The following is a 27,485-nucleotide window of genomic DNA, read 5'->3' on the forward strand; positions in this document are numbered from 1 at the left end:
GGGAAAGTCTCCAAGAGTCTACTCGGTGTGTTTGCGAGATAGTATTGAGAAAATGTTAATGAGTTTTGTGAGGAATGAAATAAACCTGAGATTGCCGGTCGAGAATTGGGTCTACGACTTGATTACATTCTCCTCCTAATATAAAGAGATCATCTCTAAATTGAATACATTTCTCCGTAATCAGAGGCCAAAAGGAACAAGCAGCATGTGTAGGACCATAAATATTAAAAACAGTAAAGAAACATTATTAATTAACAACTTAACTAACAACCATCTACCTTCAGTGTCAATTTCTTGGGAAATAACTTTACAATTTAACTTTTTGTGGCATAAAATTATAACACCATTTTTCTTATTGGTTGAAGAAGAAAATAAAACTGAACCCACCCGGCCTCTTTTTCATTTTAACGCTTCAATTTCTGTAAGGTGGGTCTCTTGTGTGAGAATCAACTCTGGGTTATATGAGGCAAGATGAGAAAGTATTCCCTGTCTTTTAATTAGATTAACAAAACCTTTCACATTTCAGGAGATAACTCTGAATGTTAAACCATTAAAAATACATAAAGAACAGAATATGCAATCATAAAAGAGTGAAACAAGGAAAAAATAGGAATAAAGGAGAGAAACTAAAGAGAGGAAAAAGGGAAGTCAATTAGAAGAACAGAAGGAAAAGATAGCGATATCACCAGAAAGAGGAAAGGGAGAAAGACATTAAGGAAAGATGAGCAGGAGAGGAGAAAGAGTATAAAAAAGAGAAGACAGTACATGTCAAGGACGACTGTGGTACGGGGAACAAGGGGAAATGAGAAGCGGCAACGGACAACTAGGACGGTGCACCCAACAACAGGCAAACACACCACATCAGGACTTCAAAAGGACAGAAACAGGAGCGGAAACATGACTGGGGTACAACGACTTGCAGACATCTGTAAGGAAGAAACACGATTATGCAAGTGAGAACAATAATAGCAATAGAAATAGATAGCATTATTAATACATTACAACTGTACTATAAAGTAAAAAGCGCCATAAAAGAGGTATAAAGTCAAGGTATGAGAGGAGGGCCAGCAAGGTCCATTGAGTTCATCAAAGAGTTCATCGAATAAGATAGTAACTTTAAACAGACATGGGTGGAACAATCCATAACGTGCACCTAAGGAACCAAGAGCCAGACGAAGGACAAGGAATTCCTCACGTCTTTCGGCAGTAGAAGATAAGACATCTTGAGAGATAAATACTTTGGTGCCAAGCCACATCAAATGTTTTTTAGTTTTAGCTGCATGTAGGACTTGTAAAAATCTGTAAATTGTAGAAACAGGATGATCACCCCACAGGGTTTAGAAGGGGCAGCTGATGAAGATAAGTGAGAGACTAGTCTATGAGCATGGTGTATGTTTAATTTGTTCGAAGAGGGGAGGTCCAAGAACTGTGGTAGAAAGGAAGAAAAGTTTGTAACAGGATCATCCCCTTCAAAGCCATCAGGAAGTTCTTAAATACGTAGGTTATTGCAGCGATTTCTATTTTCAAGGTCTTCGGTCGCTCTTCGTAGCTGTATGACTTCTTTCTCCAGAGAGAAACTTCTATAGGTTGAATTCTGTACCACTTCGATTTGCTGTTCCACCACAGAGAGGCAGGAATCCATGGAGGACCACTTTCTATCCATCGTCTGGAGACGAGAATTTGTTTCCTCAATGAAAGGTCTGAGGGCATGGATTTCTTCCAAGACAATATCCAGAGAGACTTGAGAAGTAGGTTTAGGAGGAGAGGGAGGGTCATGTTTAAGTCTCTTGACAGTGGTTGAAGGTGATAGAGATTTAGTCACATGCTCAATGAATCTGTTGGACTGAAGCACCTCTGTTGTGACAAATCTTTAGAAGATTGTGAGAAGGAAGCGGTCGCTGTAGAGCACGTAAAATTAGCTCGTGACGTTGGAGTTCTGCTTTTTAGTAGAGTGGAGCAGGTATTTGCTTCTACCCATTAAACAGAATCTGTATTGCCAAAAGAAGAGGTTATTGAAAATGGCACCAAACCAAAACCGGTAACAAACGACCCTCCAGGGTCGAAAGAGGTTTCAACAAAGAAAAAAGGCTGCACAATAGAAAGAAACATTGAAAAAACAATTATTCAAGTTTCCAGAAGAGGTAACATGAGGAAAAAAGGCTGGAGAGAAATGCAAAATGGTGGCCAAAATCAGTTAGAAAGTCACCTGCATGAGTATTGTAGTCATATTGCGAAGCAGGGGTTAATAAAGAGAGATTCCTGCAGTGTAGGCATTCCGATTCAGGTAAATGGCTTCATGATGGTTTTTGAAGCACTGTATGCACAATTCAATCATCCGCGATTCCTGGCGCGGTGCGGAGCTCCGACGCTAGGCGTCGTCTCTATGCTCTATTATTCTAAACTGGTGCGGGATCATTTTGTGTGGTGTTTTCAATGTTTTACTTTTTTAAATCATTGCCTCGACGTTAGGCCTGAATGCTCTGTGCCAAACTGCAAGAGGGGGGGGACCACAGGTTAATTTCGGGTTTGCTTGTGCCCTGCCCTGACTCGGCTTGTGGTTGCTTCTTGACTAGGGCTCACACCCCATTAAACTATTACCCAATTTCTAAAAGTCTCACTAGCTGCTAGCCAACCACATTTCATGCCAAAATGTAATCTTTTCTAATGTTGTGAATTTTCCATTACATTTTGCAAACTTTCAAAGAAATGTTATGCGATTTCACACACTGTTATTGATTTGAATGCATCTCCTTCTACCTTTTCTCACTGTATCTCAGTGGTTCTTTGCAATTTACCTAGATGTATTTTTGTTCAACCAATTTCAGTAATCATTTTGTTCATAAGGGACATCAAAAAATGGATGGGGCGTGGCTATGCACTATGTGGTTAGAGATTACCAGACTTTGATCATATCACTGGGGTCCCTTTGGCATGAGAAAGTAATTAGCTACAGACCTGCACACAATAAAGTACTGCCATTGCTCTTTTACAACTTAATTTGAGAGGCTAATATATTTGAGAGGCTATATGGTCTTGAAATGTTGCAATCTAAACATTTTTAAGGTAAGTGAGTTGAAGCCCTCCTATGTGTATGGGGAGATTTCTGCAAATAATGTTGTGTCCCTGATTCTTCAAGGGACATGCCCATTTGGTTTAACCTAGTCTTCCCTTGCATTGCCAGTGACCAGAAAGTTTTGCACTGGGCATGTGTGAACATTCATGCATTATGCATCCTGATTGGTTTCAGCTGTCCTGCAAGTTTTCACAGAATTACAATTTTGAAATGCAATCCCTACGAATGTTGTATATATAACAAAATATTTGTTTTCACTGAAAAAAACAAAGGTTACAGGGATTTTATATAAGAATATAGAATTTAAAATAACCTTGGAAATTCACAGAAAAAAATAAAGATTACAGGGTTGTTTTAGTTAGGCTCAGATTTCACTCTTACAAAACCATTGAAATACAGCAGTTATAATTACATGAGCTAACTATAACTTACGCCCCCGCAATGCACTTCTTAGGACCTCACATATTACGTTACTCGTGACATGGTCAGTGACATCACTTATGACATCTCAAATGAGAACACTGATGACATCATCTAATGAGTGTAAGTATTTTCTAAGAGTTTACGATTGTTAAGCATATATACTAACCTACTTCAAAAGTTAAAAAGAACAATGTAGAAAATGTTCTTTAGATGTGGGCTGTACTGTCTGAATAAATATATCATTCAGGTTTTGTAAGTTCAGTACTTTGATACATGTTTCTACAAATAAACCTAACTGCTGAGAAGTTTTGCAGATGGGATATTGTAAAAAAAAGTGCAGGTGTAAAAAGTGTTGGGGAGAAAATTGTAATTTAATACAAATGTTGGTGGTTTCGAAGGTGTTTTTTTGCAGTTTTATATAGCACAAACTCAACCCGAAGGTATAGGAGCACTTTAAATAAGCACCAGTTACAATACACAAGGGCACATTCACTTTTGGTAGGCACAGGGTGATTACATGATTTGCCCAGAAACACAGAAGTCCTGACTCAAACCTAGTTCCCCAGCTCCAAAGTCAGCAGCTCTGGCCATTACATCATACTTTCTCAACCTTTAGCAAATTGAAGCATCACTAACATTTGACTCTATTGCTAGATCTTGAGCATGAGAAAAATATTCAAATAGATTATTGTTTTAGGGTTAGTAAACACCTTGGTGACTATGTATATGGCCGGGCAATGTGTATATCAAAATTAGACTAGGACACCTGTAACTACGTTACTGTAAGTTCTCTAGATAACCCTCATAAACGCTATGTTACTTGTTGTGCGGTTTATGTTGATTCATCGCCCCACATAGACGTTTTGGTATTTATCATTGGGTGATCTAGTGTGCTACATGCCAGCCTCAAGCCTGAGGCAAACTCTAGAGTAGCGTAGTAGTGTCCAGAGATGTGTGTAGGTACCACCACAAAAGAAGGTTATTTTTTTTTAAAACAAATCACCATCCAAGCAACTGTTTTAATTTTAAACGAATGTGAATCGTTATTAAAAGAAACAAACGGGTATACTCTTGATCAAGTGACTGGATCCTCGCATATTACTTTAAACAAACAGTCAACATGTTTCAGCTCCTTGTTGCCCAGCCGGGTCTATGGAGCATTCGTCAGGACAAACAAGTTAACATTTTATACTCACACTTTTTGTGTAGTATTCAGGGGTCTTAAATTTACCCACCGTAGTTTTATTGCAAGGTTCAATTTACCTGTAATAAGAATAAGATATATAACAATTTTAAATGTACCTCTACATGTACACACTTTTCTATATTGGCACCCGTTTGGTGGCCCATTGTTCACAATTATTCTAACAGATATTTTTTTATCTGTGACACTTATTATTCACAAGTCTAGCATTTTGAGTGGACTATTATGGCGAATCACAATGAAGAATCCCCAAGTGAGGTCAAAGGGGCGTGTTATTCAATAAAGGTGTGGGACTGGAGTTCATGTCCATGTGTTTGGGACCCTGTTTTCGTTTGGTAGTTAAATGTACAACCCACAATCGTCACGATATACTGATGACACCACAAGTCAAGAGATCGATATTATTTCACAATGTAAGCTTTCACTAGATGTTCCCTCTATTCCAAAATATCTCTTACGTTCGAAAATAAGCATTATGTAGGTGTTTTATAAAGATATAGTTCATGTTTTCGCTAGGAACCCTGCAGATTTGCAGAGAGCAGCATGTAATTTAGGACACCACATTTAAAGGGGTTATAACTTTTACCTTATTGGTAGGCGATGTGCGCGTCCTCGGGGGAATTTGGACCGAAGAGTCCCAGGCTACAAACAGGGGCTACAAAACGTTACCGTTATGCAGGCTTTCGTTCATTACAGCGTAATGTTGTATCAGACCGCGTTCACGCTTCTTACCCGCAGCATGAGGCGAATTCCGCGTCTCGTGCTGGCTCTGCCCTCGGACGCGGAAACGTCATCACCATGCTGCATTTCTAGTACCAGGACCATGGTGGTAGAAAGCGGACAGCGTTAGAGTGGGAATGAGACACTGCATTAAAGTTTTCATTCATACAAGTGGCGATAGCGTATTCTAAATAAACACGTAGCCATATCTAAATTCAACTTGCCACACTAGTAACCACGAGATTATAGTTAACCTTGTACAGTCAATTATTATGTTGTAATACGATATACTTACAATTCATCAAAATATGAATTAAAAGGCAGAATACCTGGTAACTCAAGTGACAATATCTCATCAATATTATTCAGCATTCCTGCAAGTGTTGTTATAAAATCTCAATGACTATTTGCAAACTATTTACAGCTCTCTATAGATTGTGCATAAAGACCATGACTTACTCACATAATTATTGAACGTGGTTTTTGATATTGAAAATTTCATTTACCTTGGTCTGCATATAACAAGGACAAGGTGTTCAGAGTTTATTGTGCAAAATGGTGCCAAGGAACGTTATCGTTGAGACCATATTGGTAAGTTTTAAGTTTGTCTACCCATCTTTGTTCCTTCTCAAATAAAACTTGTTCAGCATTACCTGTCTTGTATCTTAACATTTCAATTACTGTCCATTTCAAATCTTCTGCTCTATGGCCAGTTTCCACAAAATGGGTACAGAGTTTAGTGTTGTTTTTCTTCAGCTTTATGTTGCTCTTATGTTCCCCAATTCTTAGCTTTACTTTTCTGCAAGTCATTCCTATGTATCGTTTACCACAGGGACATGTTATCATATAAATAACATGTGTCGAGTTGCAGTACGTATGCTGCCTTGAAGGCATAGTTATGCACCTTTATTGAATAACACGCTCCTTTGACCTCACTTGGGGATTCTTCATTGTGATTCGCCATAATAGTCCACTCAAAATGCTAGACTTGTGAATAATAAGTGTCACAGATAAAAAAATATCTGTTAGAATAATTGTGAACAATGGGCCACCAAATGGGTGCCAATATAAAAAAGTGTGTACTTGTAGAGGTACATTTAAAATTGTTATATATCTGATTCGTATTACAGGTAAATTGAACCTTTCAATAAAACTACAGTGGGTAAATGTAAGACCCCTGAATACTACACAAAAAGTGTGAGTATAAAATTTTAACTTGTTTGTCCTGACAAATGCTCCATAGACCCGGCTGGGCAACAAGGAGCTGAAACATGTTGACTGTTTGTTTAAAGTGATATGCGAGGATCCAGTCACTTGATCCAAGAGTATACCCGTTTGTTTCTTTTAATAACGATTCACATCCGTTTAAAATTAAAACAGTTGCTTGGATGGTGATTTTTTTTTTTTTTTTAAATAACCTTCTTTTGTGGTGGTACCTACACACATCCCTGGACACTACTAGCCTACTCCAGAGTTTGCCTCAGGCTTGAGCCTGGCATGTAGCACACTAGATCACCCAATGATAAATGCCAATTGTCTATGTGGGGCGGAGAATCAACATAAACCGCACAACAAGTAACATAGCGTTTATGAGGGTTATCTAGAGAACTTACAGTAACGTAGTTACAAGTGTCCTAGTCTAATTTTGATATACACATCTAATTTGGGGAACTGACTGGACACCAATTCCTCCTCCCTACTTTGATTATTAAAATATGGCCGGGCAATACCAGATGAATGAATGTGTATGCTTTATTTAACCTGGTCTGTTGTATACTGCCTTTGTCTTCCAAACTCTGGTGGCTGTGATGGTGTTTAACTGATATTTCAGCAGTGTTTCCTATTTGTGTGCAACAATACATATTAAATGAAGCGTCAATAAAAAAGTAAAAACGTTTATTCAACCTGGGAAAAAAACATAGAAAACATTTTTGGTAAATATAAATTAATTTTCATATTTTTATTTCAAATGTAGAACTAAAGAAAGAAATAATACAGCACTATTGAATACATTTTGAATTAAAAATACAATTATTTAAAATGTATCAAATTACATAAAAATGATTTATCACATGGTTAAATTAAAGAATACATTCCCACCTAAAGTTAAAAAAGAAGTGCTTTAAATTATGCATTAATAATTATTTAAAGTCATTATAGAACTAAATTGAAATATTTCTCCAGGGACTAGGGTGGAAAATCAAATCATTATGGTGCGTAGGATACAGTGGGTGGGTAGCACCAAGAAAACCTGGGGGGGGGATTGCGTTGTTATTAATGTTAACAACTTTTTTATGTTAAATTGTTGAATTCAGCAATCCTGGCACTCCAGCTGGGATACTTTTACAGACCCAGAAGTTATCAATCAGGGTATCAACAGGAGCAGCGTAACGAGGTGGACCATAGGAGCTGCATGGAGGTGTCCACAGGAGTAAGCTTAGCAAATAGGTTCACTCCTCTGAGCTCAGTGGAAGGATGTGATTGACAGTGTGCTGGTTATTCGGACCTTGTGTTACTTTTAACACAGGAGAAGGCACGACCCCGGACCAGGTATCTGATGAATATAAAGGGTGTAAATGTCTTTCCTGGAACATTGCAGGTACGATTGAGGACCCTGAATTGTTATCTCTTGTTAAGAGCTTTGATGTGATTTGCCTCCAGGAAACCTGGGTTGTAGAGAACAGTTATCACTTGGACTAACATCTTCTCCTATTTGGGATTAGTGTTTGATGATACTTTGAGGTGGGGCCCCTTGCTTACTCGTAAGAGAGGGGACCTAGTCAAAGTGACAGCAGCTGTTTCTAACTTTGCTTCCAGAGTGGGAGGAAACCAACAGCGGCCCTTTTAAAGATTTATTAAGAAAAATGCATTTCAAAGCCCAGCTATGGGAGCGAGATATGGGGTTATATTGGGGTAGAGGCCCTGCAAATTGCAAAAAATTCCTTCCTGCGTTGGGTCCTTTCAGTACCGCAAAGCATCCCATCCTACGTTGTGCATGAAGAGCTCGGGATGCCTTTTCTTTCAGACGAATTGGCTTTCCGTCCACTAGCATTGTGGTTAAAGATTTGGGCTAAACAAGAAAACGCACTCAGTAAAGACATTTTAAAGGATTGACTTTCTCTTGACTATGTAATGCGCATCCGATGACTGCAGTATATAAGCTAAGCTAGGTAGGGCAGAACTATTTGATAACTCCAAGCTTATATGCAAGAGGGACTTTGCCTGGGCTAATGAGTTTTTTTTAAGTAGGAGCTGCTGTGACAGGGAGGAAACAGAGCTGTGTAAGCCCAGCGTGCGTAGGTACATTGCGTAAAAAAATGTACCAACCACTGAACCATATCTTTTAGGGCATTCATGATCGCCTTTTATTGACAAGATTTCGACTTGATCTTTTCCACTCTCTCCTGGCACAACCACATGGAACTCATAGAGGTCACTGCCTCATGCCCTGTGGCTGTGACGGTCAGTCTCCTCAGGACATGATGCACTTTTAATGTTTTGTAGTTTTTATGTGGCTCCCAGAAAGTTATTTATTATCCCTATTCTTAAAAAAGGCTTGGTTTAGGAGGGTGAGACCAGTTTTTATCTATTCACAACTCCTTTCTAATGATACCATTTTGTACAAGCTTAACTTTTTACGGGTTGCTGTTAGACTCAGGTCGAGTTGTGATTAATCTTGGCATTGGGATTCATCAATCTCTAGCCTGTAATTAGACTACCCTGGTTGTACTTTATTGCAAATTTGTAATCTGGTGAAGTTTTATTGATGTTTGTATGACTTTTATAGTTTTATTTTGTAAAACTATATAAAGTATTTGATGATGATGAATTTAATTATATCTAAATACATTTATTGTTACATTCATTTTTAAATAAAAAACGAACAATATTTTAAAAAAAACTTAAAATATGTACCATTTATATATCATGTTTAATATGAAGCTATACTTATTTACATGTAAGTGAGACTTGGCCCCCCTTCTTGAGGGGGTGGAGACGATTAAGTCTACACTTTTAACAAACCTTACACTCAGATTTCGTGGCTAGCGAAAAGTAGTAAAGTTACTCAAAAGTGTAGGAGTACTTTTACACATGTAAGTTACTCAGAAGTGGAACATACGTTTGTGAATAGCCCATTAGTGAATATCACAAAAAAAACATAAAGACCGGATCCAGACTGAGCAACAGTGACTCATTTGAGTGCCTCGTCCCCGTGCACAGTATTTTCTGGAAAACTCATTTTGCGTGGTTGTGCTAAAGGCCAACTGTATGTCCGTGTGTTGTGTCGGAATACAACTCTGAATGGAGGTACAGCGACCAGGAGATGACCTGGTCGAAGAAAAGCACTTGCACTATCAGACCGGCACAAGTCTGAAAAGGCCCGTATCAGCGGCATATAATAAAACAAACATACTAAGAGGAATAAAGGCCAAAAGGCCAGAGTGATTAGTTATTTTTAAAGTCTGAGGAATAAATGGCCTTTGTTCCCTTATCATCCCGTTCCTCCAAGAGCGAAGTGGACAAACAGGTGAACAGCCTGCCCTTGAAGAGCGTGAAACTTTGTCGGCTTGATACTGGTATCGGAGAACTTCGATTGGCGCAATTATATAAGTTCTGTGATTAATATGTGGCAGGAGCCCAACGAGTTCTATAAAAGGACAAGTTGAATGGTCTCTTCTAAATCTAGCTCCTCGTCCTCTGCTGGAGTTGACCCATACCGTGGGCACCATGAAGTTCCTGATAGTTCCCCTCCTGTGCCTCCAGCTGTGCCAGGGGTTGGTGAGGTGAGTGTCCCTTGGATAGTGTGCAGTGTGTTTTACTGTGGCAGTGATGCACCACCTGTGTCCTGAGGAAGAGTCCAGTGCCTCGGGAGTTGTCATAGAAGAAATATGTGCCTTTCTCTTTTAAGTGAATCTTTCTCTCTGGGGACTGATGTCTAGTCTTTATTTCAAACAATTAAGCAGACCTGAGGACTGATTACATTAATGTTTCCCAGTGTAGACTACTCTGACTTCGTTATTTCCATAGAAAGACCGAACAAAAACTTTTGCACCAACAAAATAGTACAAAAACGTCAATTACACCAGCTGCTGTAAAACTGCACGTGCTGCAACAGTCAGATGGTGTATAAGAGGCATTGGTGCGGGCCGGTCGCTACGAAGGTTCATAGAAAGCTTCCGTGCCTCTGTTCCGAATGCTGTATCTCGGCTCGTGGGAGCTTCCACACCTTGAATTATCACTGTTTTTCTCCTTTTTGTGGGCACGCTGACAGTCCTTTAAATAGCAGTATATTTATGCACCTATCCTGTATTCCTTCATTGCATGATGACGTGTAATCTATCGAGTGGGAACCTAGTACTGATCAATAGAAAGTTATAAAAAAGGATCAATAAAATATAGATTGCCGTAGGAAAAGAAGGCTATCAGTGGGAGATGGGGGTTCTAATGGTTTGGGAGTGAAGAGGGCTGGTGGACGTGAAGGTATTACGGTGTCGAGAGCTGCTTTACCAAAAAGAAGTATCTTTTTTTCAAATCTGGACTGGGAGGTTGTTTCATGCTCTCGGCGCTCAGTGACAGAAGTCAATCACTCTGTTTGGTTAAGAGTTGTTATTGAACCTTAAACACAAGTATTTTCTGCTGATAAGGAATACCACATCTTTTCTCCCCTGTTAACAAATACCAGAGATTTAACTACGTCTTAATCTTCACTTCTTCATCGGATCAATTGGATCACTTTGGAACATCATTGATTTCCCACATACCAGTTCTAAGTCCCCGTACGTCTTTCCTGACAGAAATGTCTCCCTGTGGGCCGCTCACCTCACTCTTGTCGAGTTTTAATCAAAGACACTAGGTCTGAACTGATTTTCCGCTTAAAGTACTTGTTTTTCTCTTGTAGTCGAATTTCAACTTTACCTTTCTTAAATGCTTTCAATATTCAGCATCTGTACAGTGTAAAGATAGTTTTTTTTCCAGGATATACGGTGCATACACAACTTCTCTCAAGAACCCATTCTTATGTCTCTTAATAATAATAATAATAATAATAATAATGATAATAATAATAATAATAATAAAAAGCACACGGCTACCTCCAACGGAGGTGTCCCAGCGCTAAAACGCAAATTCACAGTGAGGAGAAAAGGGGGAGCTACGGGAAGGTAAAGAGCCAGCTTTTCAGCACCTTCTTAAATGCTGGTTCTGACTCTATCATACAAAGATGGGCAGGCATGGAGTCCCAGAGTGAAGCAGTTCTAACAGAGAAAGCTCGGCCGCCCATCCTAGCCATAAAAAAAGAAGGAATTCTGAGCAGTTTCTGGTGATTAGGTCTCAGAACCAGGTCTTGATGGTAGTTTTGGAATCTATGTTTCAAGTAACCAGGGCCCTGATCTCTAGAGGCTCTATACACAATGGTCTTAAGCTCAATTCTCCACTTAACGGGCAGCCAGTGAAGGCTCCACAAGTGGGGGGAGATGTGGTGGCAGAACAACACTTTCCTAATAAGTCCGGCTCCAGCATTTTGAATCATTTGCAGCCTGGGGACGAGATATGCTGGTAATCCAATGTAGAGGCTGTTGGAGTAGTCTAGCTGGGACGTGACCAATGCATGGACCACTGTCTTACTGCAATCAATAGGCAGTAAATGAAGGAATCTTCGTAGGGCTCTCAGCTTCCAGAAGCATGATGAGGAGACTTGGCGAATCTGAGCCCCACTGCAAAGGTCAATATCAAATTTAAACCCCAGATTTCTGCCTCAGTCTACAGTGAGCGGGGTGGGGGGTTTTAACTTTGATGGCTGCCAGAGGTCAGGCAGCAGGAGTGATAATTGATTGAAGAATAAGACCTCTGTTTTCTCTGTGTTTAATTTTAAGTAACTTTCAGTCATCCAGGCCGAGCTCTTAATCAAGCATTGCTTAAAGTTGGCGAAAGCAGCCTCACAGTGTTCCCTGAAGCGGAACACTAGCGGAGTGTCATCAGCATAGGAGACAACTCTCACTATCCCATTCTCGATCAAAGTCGCGAGGGGGGTCATATAGACATTGAATATTAGGGGGCTCCACACACAAGGGGTTTCTGCGAAGACACATGGGGGCGGAGAAATACCTGCTGAAAGCGGTTTTCTAAAATCGACAGGTACCAGGCCAGCATTGTACCCCTCAATCCCAAGTGCTTAAGTCTATCTATAAAAACTGCAGAGACGCAGGCTTTTCATGTGAGCTCAATTAATTTACCTTTCTCTTGAACTATTTTAATTTTAAGAAATATCAACCATAACATGATACTAATCTGCGTATACATATTAGTACAATATATAATATGTTATCAAAATATATACACTTTAAATGCATCCTTTAGACATGACTCAAAAAATATATTGAAATCTGCAACACTCAATGTACCAGTAATTGTTAAAACCATATATGGAACAGAATATGTAAAACATCAAAAATACATGATAAGGTGCTAGAGAAACAGGCTATCTCTTTTGATGAAAAGTTTAAGGACTGTAGTCCTCCTTCACTGTTGATTAAGCTATGTTTTAAAAAGATCGGAGTCGTGTCTACTCTGACATTTGCAGATGATTCAGACTCGCTAAGAGTTGAAATGCTTTATGCTGCTGGAACTGCTGATCAACTTGCCGAGATTAAAGATTTTTCACTAAATGCACATCTGGTGTGTCCTGTCTTCATGGTACTGTCGGGAAAGTACATGGATCTTCTGTAATATGTTTGGTGACTGATGCTGGCAGGCTCCGACCCGAGAGACTGAGGCATCCCAAGAGTTGGTTTTCATTTGGAAAAAAATAAATATAATATATATATATATCTAGGCTCCAACTTCGTCCCCAATCGTAGAACAAAGTACAGCACTCCGTGGGTGAAAGGCAAGGTTTCATTATTTCGCCGTTAGCAGTGTGAAACAGACGCGTTTGTTTCACACTGCTAATGGCGAAATAAAGAAACCTTGCCTTTCACCCACGGAGTGCTGTACTTTGTTCTACGATTGGGGACGGAGTTTGAGCCTTGATTTAAACGCGAGTACCAGTGCATAGAAGCACCCGCCTGTGAGTGACCCGAGACCCTTTGGTACACTTGGAGCGAATTAATATATATATATATATATATATATATATATATATATATATATATATATATACTAACAACCATTCCCGGCTGCTCCTAGTCTCTGGTCACGGCGAGCCTGTGCGGGTGCCGGCCACCCTTGATATGTAAACAACCTTTTTCCTCCCGTTCGAAGAAATTCACAGGCTTTATTACCTTAATTTGAATTTAAAATTGAATAATTTTTTAAATATTAAATTCAATCACAAATGATTTTTCTGTAGTTTAAATTTAAAATCTACCTGAAGTAAAAATTTATATTTTTACTATTATGCATTGAATATTATAAACCATGATGCATAGAATAATTTAAAGGCAATTTCATAATATTTGAATAAAGTTTAATGTTTCATTAAATTGTAAGTTCAAAATAGGTTATTAAAATATGTTAAAATTAAATAATACTTATGTTTTATTTGTAGATAATGTTTCAACATTAAATTGAATACATTTGTAGTTTTAAATAGTTTACATTATTTAGTTTAAGTAGGCATTATCCCTACCTCCATTACTTTATATGGGAGTGTGTTTCAGTACCATTGCGTGGCCATGTGTGGTGCTGGGCTTACTCATGCTCTGAGTTGAAGTACATTTACTACTGTTTTGCGTGCTTTTTGTCTGCAGTAACTAGAAGTGCAGTTATGAATACCAATGGGATTACTCTTTTATGGGTAAATATGTGTCCCTCCTTAACCATTCCTTACTTCTCCCTAATCACCATCTATTTTGTAGCATGTATCAATTTTTAATCACTCCTCTAGTCCCTCCCACATTTAGGGGCTGATTATAATCAGCGTCCAACCAACATCGCACTGGTATTGGAACCAACCGACAAGTAGTCGGAGGTCTCACCTGCCAAATTATGATGCGACCTCCGTGTGGGTGGTCAGAATCATGACTTTTTCCATTGCGCCTTGTTCTTCAGGCGGAAAAGGGCATAAGCACAAGCCACAATGGAAAAACTGATGTTTTCAAACATCCCATCCTCATGTACCAGGCACCATATGGTGCCTGGCACACGGGACAGGGATGTTGGGTGGCATCACAGGTGATCCCTGGGCCTATAGCATAGCAAAGGCCCACAGGGCACAAGGGCCCTGCTAGGGGCCCCCAAAGTCCCATTCCAGCTGCCTTTTAAGAGCGGACTGACCGCCATGAAAAGGCAGTCAGAATAGGCCATTGTAATCCCTTTTGCAATGCCTGAGCAGGCACTGCCTTTATTTTAGTTTATTACATTTTGACCAATGGTCCGATAGGCTTCTTGAGCCTGTCAGAAGCATTGATTGATCCCTCCGATCGCTGCCTCGGACTGGCGCACATCATAGTGAGGTGGTAGGACCGCAGCACCAGATGTCGGATGGACCACCACTGTCATAATCGGGCATTTAGTCTAAAATAGTAATCATACATATGTGGGGATCTCCTTATAGAAAAAATAGGAGAGGTGGAGGTAGAGGTAGAAAGTTACACTTGTAGTTCTGTGAATGGCATTTTGTAGTACTTTAATAGTAGTATTGTAATACTACTAAAGGAACCACAAAATACAGTTTGTGAATAGGCTGAATACTATTTAACTCTACATTTACCTACCTCAATTAGATAATGGAAGTTAATATTGGAGAGCTGCTATACGTGCAGGTTGATAAAAAAACTTATATTTTGTGGCACACCACCAATATACCAAATAAATAATAAATTAACCCATGGATGTTTGGTCAATTTTTAAAGGCTTAACCTTCTTTTATGTATTAAGTTTTAATATTTTTTTTTAAATCTAGTTGCTCTGTTGTCACCTGGTTAGATAGGGTTTCACTAGAGTGTCCAGTCATTACCGCCACTGAATGCTATGTAACCTGATCTTCTGTGAAAATAACCCAGGGTAGTTCTCTGGTTATTGTATAATAAAATCTTCCATTCTGGTGACTGACAAACCAAAACTTCGATAGTTTATATTTATGTTTGGCATGTTGCCATTTTATTCAACTTAAATATTGTTGATTATCCCACCATAATCCACACATTTAAGTCTCAAATGAGATTCACTAGCAGCATCCTTAAATGATTCTTCTCCTACCTATCTGACCAACACCATATCATTAGCATGAGCACCTCCAAGTTCAAGAAGATCTCCATCACCTGTAGAGTCCGCCAAAGTTCCATATGTATAGTGTCATCTTCAGCCTCTATTTACCGATTGGGTCTCTAATCACCTACAACAGCATTAAAATCCACGAATAGTCACGAAACACATAACTTTACCTGCAAGTCTCCTCACTCCCTAAGTTTAATGACTCAAACACCAATTGCATCTCACCCGGACCTTAATGCTCAGCACCTATTTGAAGTTCCACCCTATCAAAAGTAACCCAGGGCAAAATTTAAATTATGCTAGCATAATTTGCTAAATTTTGGGATTTTCACATTAAGCTTGTTATGTGAAATTCCTAAAATTATGCCATTACGCCACTTTGCACTGTAAATATTTACTGAAAACGCACAGGAATAACAGAATTTGAGGGACTGTTGATCACAATACTTTAATTTGTTGCACTATTTCTTTTAGCTCGAAATATGTCCTCATGTCAAAAATTGAAGCAAAAGCACATTTTGCGCTAAAATATAGTGCAAAGTGACAGATTTGTGTTTTGTGTCATTTTGTGCAACTTCCTATGATTTTGTAAAAATTTGCATTATTACACAAAAACAAATGGTGTAAATATTGCACATACCTATGTCGACTATTTGCCATGAAAAGCAAGCAACAACTATCGGATTCACCCTGGACTCCAAACACACCTTCTAAGAACACACCACAAAGATAAAAAGATGGCCTTGTACAAACTGTGTTTACTGAAGAAAGTGGAAACATTGCTCCCAGAAAGTGACTACAGAAGGACTGTTCAAACCATTGAATGATGGTGATATCCTGCACCACAGCCTCCTCCACATTACCTCCCCTTAAGGGCATCATAATCACAGTAGCATGCCTCATCAGTGGCTGGAAAAAAGACTATAATACACCCATATTCTGATGGAACTTCACTGGATTCTCTTGCCAAACCTCACAATCTTCAGATCCAGCTGCAAAGTCATCTTGTTCGACACCTCCAACTATCTGTCTGACAAGCTCACCATTTTCGCACCCGCAGCCAGGATGCCATCAGACAGGAGGTAAAGTGCAAAAAATAAACAGACAAAGCAACAGCCGTTCGGCTTTTCTGCACCCAGTATCCAGAACATCCCTTTCTCTATCAGGACGGCCCCCATCCTATCATTTTGTTTTGACCTTGTACAGCGCTCTCCTGCGTTTTTGCTGGGTTTACACTAAACAAATAATACAAATATACAACCATATTTCCTCTGACTTTGTACACACATCTCAAGCATGTGAAGTTATAGTGAAGATTTCCTGTCTAGGCTCACCCCAAATTTGCATGAGTTTCCCAGCTGTTACCCTACAGTGCCTTTGATGCTACCATCTTTTCAAACTGAAGCCAACCCCCAAGCCTGGTGGTACCTCAGGACTGTCAAGAGCCCATATGAGAAACCCTCTTCTTGGGATACATTTCTGTAGTCACTGAAAATATAGCAATGGCGGACAGAGATAGAGGGTTGATGGACTATGGAATTATTAGCGGGCAGTGGTGGAATGATGGTGTTGAGCACAAGGGGTGGTTGTTTTTCAGTAGTGCTGGATGGTGCAGTGGGGTATGTTTGAGCTATATTCCGTGCTTCAAGTGATAGAGCATAAGTTGGCTATTTAACTTGAGCTTTTCTTTTGCCCAATGTAGGGTCCCGCTTCATAAATTCAAGTCTATGCGGCAAGTAATGATTGAACACGGACTGAACGTTCCCCGGGTGGATCCTGGGACCAAATACAGAATGAATAACTTTGCGGTGGCCTCAGAACCCCTCACTAACTATATGGATGTGAGTGAAAATATGATCCCCCCTACTTGCTCTTCCTCCATTTTCTCAGCTAGTAGGACCAAACGCAGTCAATAGCTGTGTTCACACTTTACATTTGTCTCAATTTATGTCTGTATTAGTTTGATTTCTCAATCTTACTTTTTCGGTGAATTGATCAAGGGAGTTGAGCATGCAACAGCTGAATTGATTTGTACATAACTTGACAGTCTGATGTTTGTACATTGACATGATCGACTCAGACTTTCATCTTTCAGGGATTTATAGAATAAGTCCCATTATATAGAATGATAGTAACACCTATTGTTTGCACCTATGGACAAGTCAGTGTGTATTATATCTATATTCATTAATCCTAGTAACACTGTTTTTTCTTGCTTCTATGGCTCTGCTTCATTCTGTCTCACACCATTCACGGTTTGACTTTACTTTCTCTATCACTCTACCTGACTATTTACCAGTGACTTTATAGGCTTGATTATGAGGTCCTCGGAGTTGGAAGGGAAATTATTGCATCAGATAACATTTGACACCGAGGTGTACATGAGCTGTGCCCTGAAAATGGGACATCAAATCAGATTTTGGTTCATATTGCATAAAATCCTCATTTCCTGCAATGTTCAAGATTTTCACTCCTTATTTTCTGGCAAGTTTGGCGTGGTGAATTTTATCTAACACCGGGGACTTTTTCGGACCAAGCAATTATGCTTGTTTGCGCATCGACTCCAATTTACAGGGTCTTACAAAATCAGGCCCATGTGTGCTGACCATGATCGCTCTCATTGTTTATTCATTTCAGTTTCATCATCTTTCACTGTTTCTATGTCCACGTCTTCTGTCTTTATTCCTACACTGTCTCTCACCGTTTCCATTGCTGCATCCCTTTTACTCTTCCCTCTGAGCGATCTCTCCCTTTTTCTCCCATATTATATAAATCTATTTCCCTTAATGTTTCACCGTATAGGCCCTATAAACTTCAATATGTGTTCTCTCATTTCCAATTATAGTAGATTTTTAAAGGTACACACAACACGAGATTTTTAAAGGTAGACAATCCTATGTCTCTTAAGAAAATGTGTGTGGGGCACGGAGGAAGTGGGTAGGACGGGAATAGTAGGATGAAAGGGTTCTAATGCTTGAATACAGGGGTGGAGTTGGCTATTGACTAGTACATACTACTATAAATGCAATGAACAGACATATATTTCTCAGCGCTTTACTTAAAACACTTCAGGCATACTTACAAGCCCCTGCTGCCACAGGAACGTCACTTTTAAAGACAATCCTGTGGCGATACCGGCTTCACCCTATTTACAAGGCAGTCTTGTATAAATAAGGAACCCTTTCACACTATACCTATAGTGAAAGGTGTGGGCAATGGGTGTTGCGATGGGTGTTCCACCACAACACCCACTGGTTTTGACGCTGCCCCCTATTTACAAGGGTGGTGTAAATAGGAGGTAACACCTAAATTAAAACCACAAAAAACTTGATCTTAACATGGCGAAACGAGGAGAAATGCTTTATTTCTCTTTGTTTTTGATGTTTCTATGTGTGCTGAATTGTGCCGCACATAGAAACAGCAAAACACCATGGATGATTATTTATATGCAGGAAGGCGTCCCTTCCAGCACATAAACAATCATTTTAAAAATGACGATTTGCAACTTCTATGCATGCTGCACAAAGCAGCACACATAAAAGTTGCAAATCGCCATTTAAGATTGTTTATGTGCTGGAAGGGACACCTCGAATTCCTTTCCTGCACCTAAATAATAATTCCCACCAATGCAGGGTGTCTGCATTATCACCAGTGCAGGGGAAAATGCAGGGCTGCACCGTTTTGTTGTAAATATGATGCAGCCCTGTATTTCAGAAGTGGCATAGTGCTTCATTAAGCCATCACTTCTTTGTGAATCTGCCTCATCGTGCACAAATGTAAATAAGGCTGCATTTGTGTGTTACTAAAGACCATCTAGCACTGAACATGGCACGTGGCAAAAAGACCATCGAACAGTATTCTGCGTTACTTTTTTACTCCAGGCATATCCTAGTGTAAATCGATCTACATACCAGAATGTAAACTGCATAATATACATACTTTTCATGATTGTTTCGTGTATTACATGTTGAAAGACCATACAAAGGGGCATATTTGCAGTATTTTGGCTTAGGGCAGTTCCACAAGCCGTCTAGCTGTGCTGCCCTACGTCAAAAGAAAAAGGAAGAAATGCGCCATATCTGCAAGATATGGTGCATTCCTCTCCTTCCTGCTGGTATACAAACTGCAGCCGAGATCCAACGCAGGCAACTTTGCATCATGGTGTAAAGGTGTCTGTGTTGTTGGCATGATTGTTTTTGTGCAGGAAGGTACACCAGAATACCTCACACATGGAAAGAGGAAAAAACAAGGAGAAATGTAAAAAATTCTCCTCGTTACGCCTGCTTTGGGAAGGCATTAGTTTTAGCGCTGCCCCAGAATACGCTATTGTAAATTTGAGGAAGTGTTATAACCCATGGGTGTTGCATGGGAACACACCCATGGAAAGCCTCTTCCACGCAAAGTAAGGCATTGCCTTACTCCCTATTTACAAGGCCATGAAAAGCCCTTGAATGTAGCTTTGTGTGGCCTTGTAAATATGGGCCGGCACAATGCACCTCTGGGGCATCACAAAAGTGGCACTACAGTGGCATAAACGTGCCGCAGGGGCATTGAAATATGCCTACAAATCATATCACTAACTTTAACTTTTACCCACTCTTTTTACCTGTGTCTTTTGGCACTAGGTTGTTTATTTACAAGAGGACTGCACCACCTGAGTGTCACTTATTTTTATGCTCCAGTAGCGCAGGCCTCTCAATCATATCTATGAGGCTATACAATGCCACCCGAGTGGCTTTGCATGGCCTCATAGATATGGAGTAAGGCAAGGCAGCAGAAATTGCTGCGTTGCCAAACTCTGCATCTAGGAGGCCTTCCATGTGCATTGTAGTGAGTGTTCCCACACAACACCCATGGATTTTGATGCTGTCCCAGATTTACAAAATCAGGGGGCAGTGCTAAAACCTTATGCCTCTCCAGAGCAGGCGTAACGAGGAGAAATGTTTTCATTTCTCCTCGATTTTTCTTCTTTCCATGTGTGCTGCATTTTGCAGCACTTATAGAATGAGGAAAACGCATCCATGGATTGTTTTTATGCTGGGGCGGTGTCCCATCCAATGCAACAGCAAAACTGCCAACAGCGCAGACAATTGTCCACCATGGTGCAAGGGTGCCTGTGTTGTGCACCGGCTAAAAGGACAGGAATTTACCTTGAAAATATGGTTCATTCTTGCCCTTTCAAATAGGCATACTGCAGTGCAGGAAAAAGATTTGTGGTGCTGCCCTACGGCAATTTTTTGTAAATGAGGCCCTTATTTTCCATGCAGCGATAAATGGCACTAGTTTGCTTGACCTTAGTAAAGGTTGATGTGGATTCCTGTCGGATTTTGCACTGCTGTGGCCCGCTCCCGTTCACTTTTCATGCATTATTGTTTGGCACTAAGTGACACAGTGGCATTTAGCACTGCCCTCAAGGAAATTTTCTAGGCAAAAAATCTTTAGTATCCAAATGCTTATCAATGTTGCTGTTTTAGGTCTCATATTCATGTTGGTAAATCTTTGGTTGTGTTAAATAGCGGAGTGCATGACCTCTCCTCTCCTCCATAGATGTCCTACTATGGTGAAATCAGCATCGGCACACCACCACAGAACTTCCTGGTCCTCTTTGACACGGGCTCCTCCAACCTCTGGGTGGCCTCCACCTACTGCTCGAGCTCCGCCTGCAGTAAGTAGCCTATATGTTGTCACTGGCACATTACAAATTCAAACGCCAGGAGGCCTGGTCCCTGTCTGGTACAGCCAGTCCCCATCCACCTTTAAATTTTTAAGAGTTTTGAAAGTAAGACACAGGGCCAAACAGCCCTTAATTCCACTGGGCATTTCCCCGGTGGGCTGGAGCCCTTGGAGGCCAGTTCTGAAAGCTCAGGTCCACTGGCGCTGCCTCTTTCACTTTCCCTGGCTCTCCATTACCCCATGCGTGAGGCACTGGGACACTTCAAGACAGAGAGGGAGGAGGAAGAAAGTAGAGAGTAAGCAATCAGAGAGAGAGGAGAGAGGATAGGAGAGAGAGAAAGTGTAATGATGGAAAGAAAGAGAAAACACATGGTGAAAGGAGTGGATCTGGCTTCAGCATGTTTGCCAACCCAGGGCTGCTTTTAGTTCCGCAATCTGACCCTGGTAGGATGTTTAGGTATAATTTAAAAGTAGACATATTTGAGAAATGAATCAAAGATGGTGTGACGGAAGAGTCTTCTGACAAGCCCATGCCCTTGAAATGCCTGCCTATAGCATGCTGTGTATGTGATTTTATTTGCACCCCCCTTCCTCCGCTGAGATTTTAGAGGCACACGTTTGTGCTTCTATCTCTCTTTGTGTTCCCCCCCTACAATGGCAGAAGTAGGGTTAGATGTTGCTCATGGTGAAATGTAAACCCTGTTCTATTTTCTTGACGCAGACAACCACCCACTTTTCAATCCCAGCCAATCGTCCACCTATACCACCAAAAACCAGCAGTTCTCCATCCAGTACGGGACCGGCAGCCTCACAGGCATCCTGGGCTACGACACTGTGTCGGTGAGTACCGTATGAAACACTCATCATGATGCTCAATGGGTTTTAATGGGCAGACATGCAGGGGTAGTATAAATAATGGTGCTCACTAGAATGTCTGAATGTTTGCTATATTCTGTCAACTCTGTGGTTTGAATGGAGCTTCTTACAGTGTGGATGTTGATGGGGTGCCATGCATTCTTCTTCTTTCTGTGAGGTGTAAAAACTCGAATGTGATGATTTTTTTTCTGAAACCTTCCCTTAGATCCAGGGTATCTCGATCACACAGCAAGAATTCGCCCTGAGCATTAACGAACCTGGCTCCAACTTTGTGTATGCCCAATTTGATGGAATCTTGGGCTTGGCTTATCCATCTATCGCAGCTGATGGTGCCACCACCGTCATGGAGGGCATGATGAACCAAGGGCTGCTTTCGCAGAACATCTTTGGCTTCTACATGAGGTGAGCGCCAGGGATGTCCCAGTGTGAAAAGCTAGGCTCTGGCAATGGTTAAGGCTCTGGTCGTTTAAAAAAATATTCCAATGGTCATATACATTCATTTGCAGTCTCCTCTCAGTGCGGAAAAAGGGTAACTTTTCAGTGAGAGTGTTGTATGACAGCAACTTCTCAGTATGAGTATAGCAAACTGGCTCACACCTATTCTGATAGACTTTTTGAAAAAGTTGTCAATTTCAGAAGTTTGCAAAGTTTTTTTGTTTTTTTTTAAACATTGTAGGCTAAAACTTCAGCAAAATGTTAATTTTTTGACACAAAATTTCTCCAAAAGTCTTTATTGTGGAAGCATGCTTCAAATTTTTACAGGGGAAATTCTCCTTTTCTACCTTGAATCTGCTGGAAACGTAACCTGTAAAAATCGTACACTCTCCTTCCCATGAGTCAGTGGGGATCAGGCGATTCTAGAACACAACAAAATATGAACCATGTCTCTTTTGTGCACTGTTTCTCACCAGTGAGCAGGGCACGCAGCCGGGAGGAGAGCTGATCTTTGGTGGAGTGGATTCCAACTACTACACTGGTGAGATCACATGGACTCCAGTCACCCAACAGATGTACTGGCAGATCGGCATTCAGGGGTAAGCTGGTCAGTGGTGGCATGATCTGCTTTGATTCTCTCTCTTTAACTATGCTTGTTTCGGATCCCATCCTATAATATCCCCAGTTATCCTGAGATCAGTTTTGTTTTCTAATCTTCCTCACTGAAGAAGACATAAACACCCATTCGGAAAAAAGCAAGGAGTAATAGGGAATCATAGATTAAAGGATTTGGGAAAGGGCAGTTAGAAAAGTGAACGAACCTGCATGTTGAGGAACATAATGGAGGAACCTAAGGGATGGGCGGGTCAAGTAGGTAACCGTACAAAACCGTTTCTATTCAAATAATATTTGAATCACCTGTTTTCTAGGCTTTGCACAATATTTATGCAGAGGTTCACAATGGGGGATAAAGTGCTATTAACGGAGTTTTAGCTCAATTTGTTGATGTAATAGTTGCGTCCTTCTCGATTTATAATCCAATTACCATCAACTGAAAGTACAAATTTTGCAGTGGTGAACTCGCTGCAATAAAAACATGAGCGGAAGGCTGGGAGGCAAGATGGTGTGGTGAGACCGCTATCACTCACCTCTGCTTCGCTCTGATCCTCGCCGGGCTCTCCTCAGATTATAAACAGATTATGCGAATGGGAATTTTGCGATGGACCCGATGGAATGACGGAGGTCGGAGAAAAGGTGACCACCGGCCTGAAGGGAAAGGCGAGGGCTGCAGTGCGCGTTGGGAATTCCTTGCTCGGCACTTGCTGACTTCAGTTTCCAGGTTGAGAAACAGTGCCAGCTGCCGGCTTGGGTTGCCTAGTGATGAAGACGCTGGTGGAGATTGCAGAGCTCGCTTCACAGAAGCTATGGCAGCGCAAGGAGGACTAGGCAAGATACGCTCGAGCACCCAGCCGGCACCAGCACGACGGGAAACTGACCCGAAAACTAATACAGACATTAAGAAAAGCAAACTGGACAGGGAAAAGACGGAGCTTAATAAAAGCACTGTTCAGAGAGGCATATCATCGGGGGAGCAGGGGAATAAACAGGTTGCTATAACAAGCTTGTTCCTACCTTTGGACAAGTGCAGAAATGAGAAAGAGAAGGAGATGGAGATGGGGGCACAAGGAAAGCTGGGTGACTGAAGCGGTATACCTATTGGCAAGGAAACAGCCGACATAGCGAATCGTCAAAGTATTTCACCGGATATAACATCAGAATTACGGGAGGAGCAAGTCTCGTGGGGCTCAAACTGCATGTTGGGTACTCCGGAGGTACCCGTCAGTGCCCAGCCAAAAGGGGACATTATTAAGGAAAATGGCCCGGACAAGGATAGCTCCCCTAAGGAAATTATCTGTAATCCAGCAATAGCAACAAAGGCAAGTAGACCTGCGATTACAAATGTGATAAAACAATACGCTCCCACAGAAGAGTGTACACAGAAAAAGCACCAGAAGGTGGGCATACTTCTCCCCCGATTCCCTGGAAAAATTCTTCTCTTTGAATGAGGAATATGGCGAGTCAGATATTGAGGTGTCAAGCAGTAGCGATGATGACTGTGGGGACTCCTCCACGAGCAACTATAGCCAGCAAGAGGAAAGAAGGATGCCAAGGAGAACAAAGCAGATATCAGAAGGAAAAAAGAGCAGCTGTAAGAGAATTCTTGGAGAGGAAGAGGGAGAACTCGGCTGGGACTACTTAGCCACACAGTTATTAGCCCTTAATGGTTCAAACAAAAAAGGGAGAACTTCCAGAGAACAACGGGTGGGTACGGCCATACAGAAACCTTGCGAACAGTCTGCAGAGCCTTATTTTTTGCTGATCTTACAATCCCTAAGATTGTTCCAAGATGAAGTTAAAATATAAAATCGACAAGCACGGCTTGCGGCAAAAAAACTACAAGGCTCAAAGCTCAAAATTGGGAAAAGATCGACAGAGATAGCGGAGAGGCTAACCATGGTAGAAACTCGCACAGAGGTGCTAGAAAATATGGTAGACACACTGAAAATACAGGCTACCTCACAAGAGAGCACAATGAGGGATGTGATGTGGAAGCTAGACGAGGCAGAGAATCGCCAACGATGCAACAACCTGAGGCTGCTAGGGATACCCGAGAACAGTGAAGGCAGTGGCATCAGGAAGTTCACAATAAATATGCTGAAAAACTCTCTGCCAGAACTAGCACACTGGGATTGTGATAGAGAAATCCAACATGTACATAGATTCCCCTTAACCATATCCAAGCACCCCTCGCATACCCAGTCGTGTCCATGTGTAATATTAATCTATTTTGGAAATGTTCTGCTCTGTCAGGCCGTTTACGATCTGGCCAAGCCTAACATGAAAAGGAATTGGGAGAATTTCTCCTTCTTCGTAAAACCAGTGGAAAGAAGATACAGGCACAGGCAATTTATAGCATATTTCCAAAAAACAGGAGCTACAGTTTTTTTTACATAATCCAACTAAGATAAAAGTTATTTTTCAAGGTCAGAACTATCATTTTATTTCAGAAATACAAGCTCAGAAAGTTTTAGAGGAGATCACAGTGGGGAATGCTGGTACTGCTGAGAGCAAATACTACATGTTAATATTGAAGGCATAATGAGGTTGAGACCAGGGCATTTTTTGTCAAAATGAGGAATTGTTTGTCTTTCCCTGCTGTAAATGTTCCCTGCTCCAGCCTGTGTTTTTCCTTTTCTCTTTAGATATTATGTTTTCTTTTTCTTGATTCTTTGTTTTCCTATGGACTTTTCAGTATGATTTTGTTAATATATTAGGTTGGGGTGTGATTGTGATGGCTAAACTCCTATTTGAGCTCTGGTGGAGGGGAGGGAAGTGGAGAGGGGATAAGTGTGGTTCAGACACTATCACGCAGGCTCAGAATTGAGCCTGATTGCCTAAAGTACGGTAGGGAGAATGTAGAGGGAGAGTAGGAGGGGGTGGAGGAAATCTCAGACAGGTGGTATGAATAAGGGGTGCAACTAACAGGGGTGAATTAGGGTATAAGAATGATAGAAAATGGCAGGAAATATCCAGTGGAAGATGGTCTAAGAGGAGAAATACATGCATCCAGGTATTGATAAGAATCAACATGACTAGGTTGAAAATCCTCACTGTTAATATATGTGGCCTTAACGATTGAAAGAAAAGGCAAAGAGTGGCTGCGGGATTGCAAATGTCAGGGGCTAATATTATTTTCATTCTGGAGACACACGTTGGGGGTCACAACAGTATCTACTTAATATATTAGGGTATAGATTAATTACTACAACAACATAGGGAGTAAGGACTAGGGGTGTGGCCATTTTGGAGAAAGGGAGTGGGATACAGTTTGCTCGATCTTCATCCAATAAGTATGGGCGGTGGGCAATCACAGAATGTCAGTACAACGATAAGAAAATGACATTATGCACAATATAAGTGTTAGTGATGATCTGAATGTACTGGATTATATTTCCAATGAGCTTGCTCACTGGCCCCTCCCATTGATAGTTTGTGGTGATTACAATTTGAACCTTCTCTGTGATATGTCTTTGGAACCTGGGTACAGGTACAGGAAACCAAAAGTGTTTCAGGCCCTTAAAAACGTATGTCAAACCCGTGGCTTAATAGATTGTTGGCAAATAATGCACCCAAATGATCCAGAATTTACCTTCTTCTCTAATCCGCATTCAACACATGCAAGACTGGATTATATGTTTGCTTCAAACACTGTGAGCTCTAATTGTTCGATAGAAAAATGACCACGAGTCCTATCTGATCATAATCCCCTAGTTTTAAATATAGAAAGGGGAGCAATGAACCCCAATATGAAAATTTAGACCTTTGAAAGAGCATTGCTGCTAAACAAGGAATATTGTCGACATATGATTGATTGATACCAGTGTTTTTGGAGGATAATATGGGCAGCGCTGCAATCAATGTGGTGTGGGACACCCTGAAGGCATGGATCAGAGGGGAAACGTTACGATTTTCACTACATTTTAATAAGGAGGCCAAACAAAAATGGTGACACTGCAGAGAAATTGGGATTAGCCGAGGAAGGACTTATAAGGGCTGTTCAGGAGGGACGGGAAATTGAAAGTGAATCAAGATGTGTGGCGATTGCTAAGACTTCTTTCATTGATATTTTAACAGAAAAGCCATAGCCAAGGCAACAACACATAGAGAAATCATTTATGAATTAAGCGAGCAGGTTGGTCATTAATTGGCAGTATGCACTAGACAACAAAATACAGCCAATCTAATACGGGAAATTAAAGATCTGGAGTATGGTCAAAAGACCAAGTCAAAAGCAATAGGACCAGTATT

The 27,485-nt window shown here is 40.8% G+C and overlaps 1 protein-coding gene across 1 annotated transcript in view; it reads left to right on the plus strand.

Annotated features, from left to right (window-relative positions):
* The first annotated feature begins 10,048 nt into the window (after nt 1-10,048).
* The window catches only part of LOC144823061 (gastricsin-like), a 34,717-nt gene continuing 17,280 nt past the window's right edge, over nt 10,049-27,485 (plus strand). Inside the window, exons 1-6 of the mRNA XM_078681225.1 lie at nt 10,049-10,204; nt 17,335-17,473; nt 21,180-21,297; nt 22,027-22,145; nt 22,387-22,583; nt 23,093-23,215. Coding sequence (XP_078537351.1) covers nt 10,149-10,204; nt 17,335-17,473; nt 21,180-21,297; nt 22,027-22,145; nt 22,387-22,583; nt 23,093-23,215 — 752 coding nt within the window. The 5' untranslated portion in view covers nt 10,049-10,148. The remainder of the gene's footprint in view (nt 10,205-17,334; nt 17,474-21,179; nt 21,298-22,026; nt 22,146-22,386; nt 22,584-23,092; nt 23,216-27,485) is intronic.

The sequence above is a fragment of the Lissotriton helveticus genome, chromosome 3_1 (genome assembly GCF_964261635.1).
Source record: "Lissotriton helveticus chromosome 3_1, aLisHel1.1, whole genome shotgun sequence".
Taxonomy (NCBI): domain Eukaryota; kingdom Metazoa; phylum Chordata; class Amphibia; order Caudata; family Salamandridae; genus Lissotriton; species Lissotriton helveticus.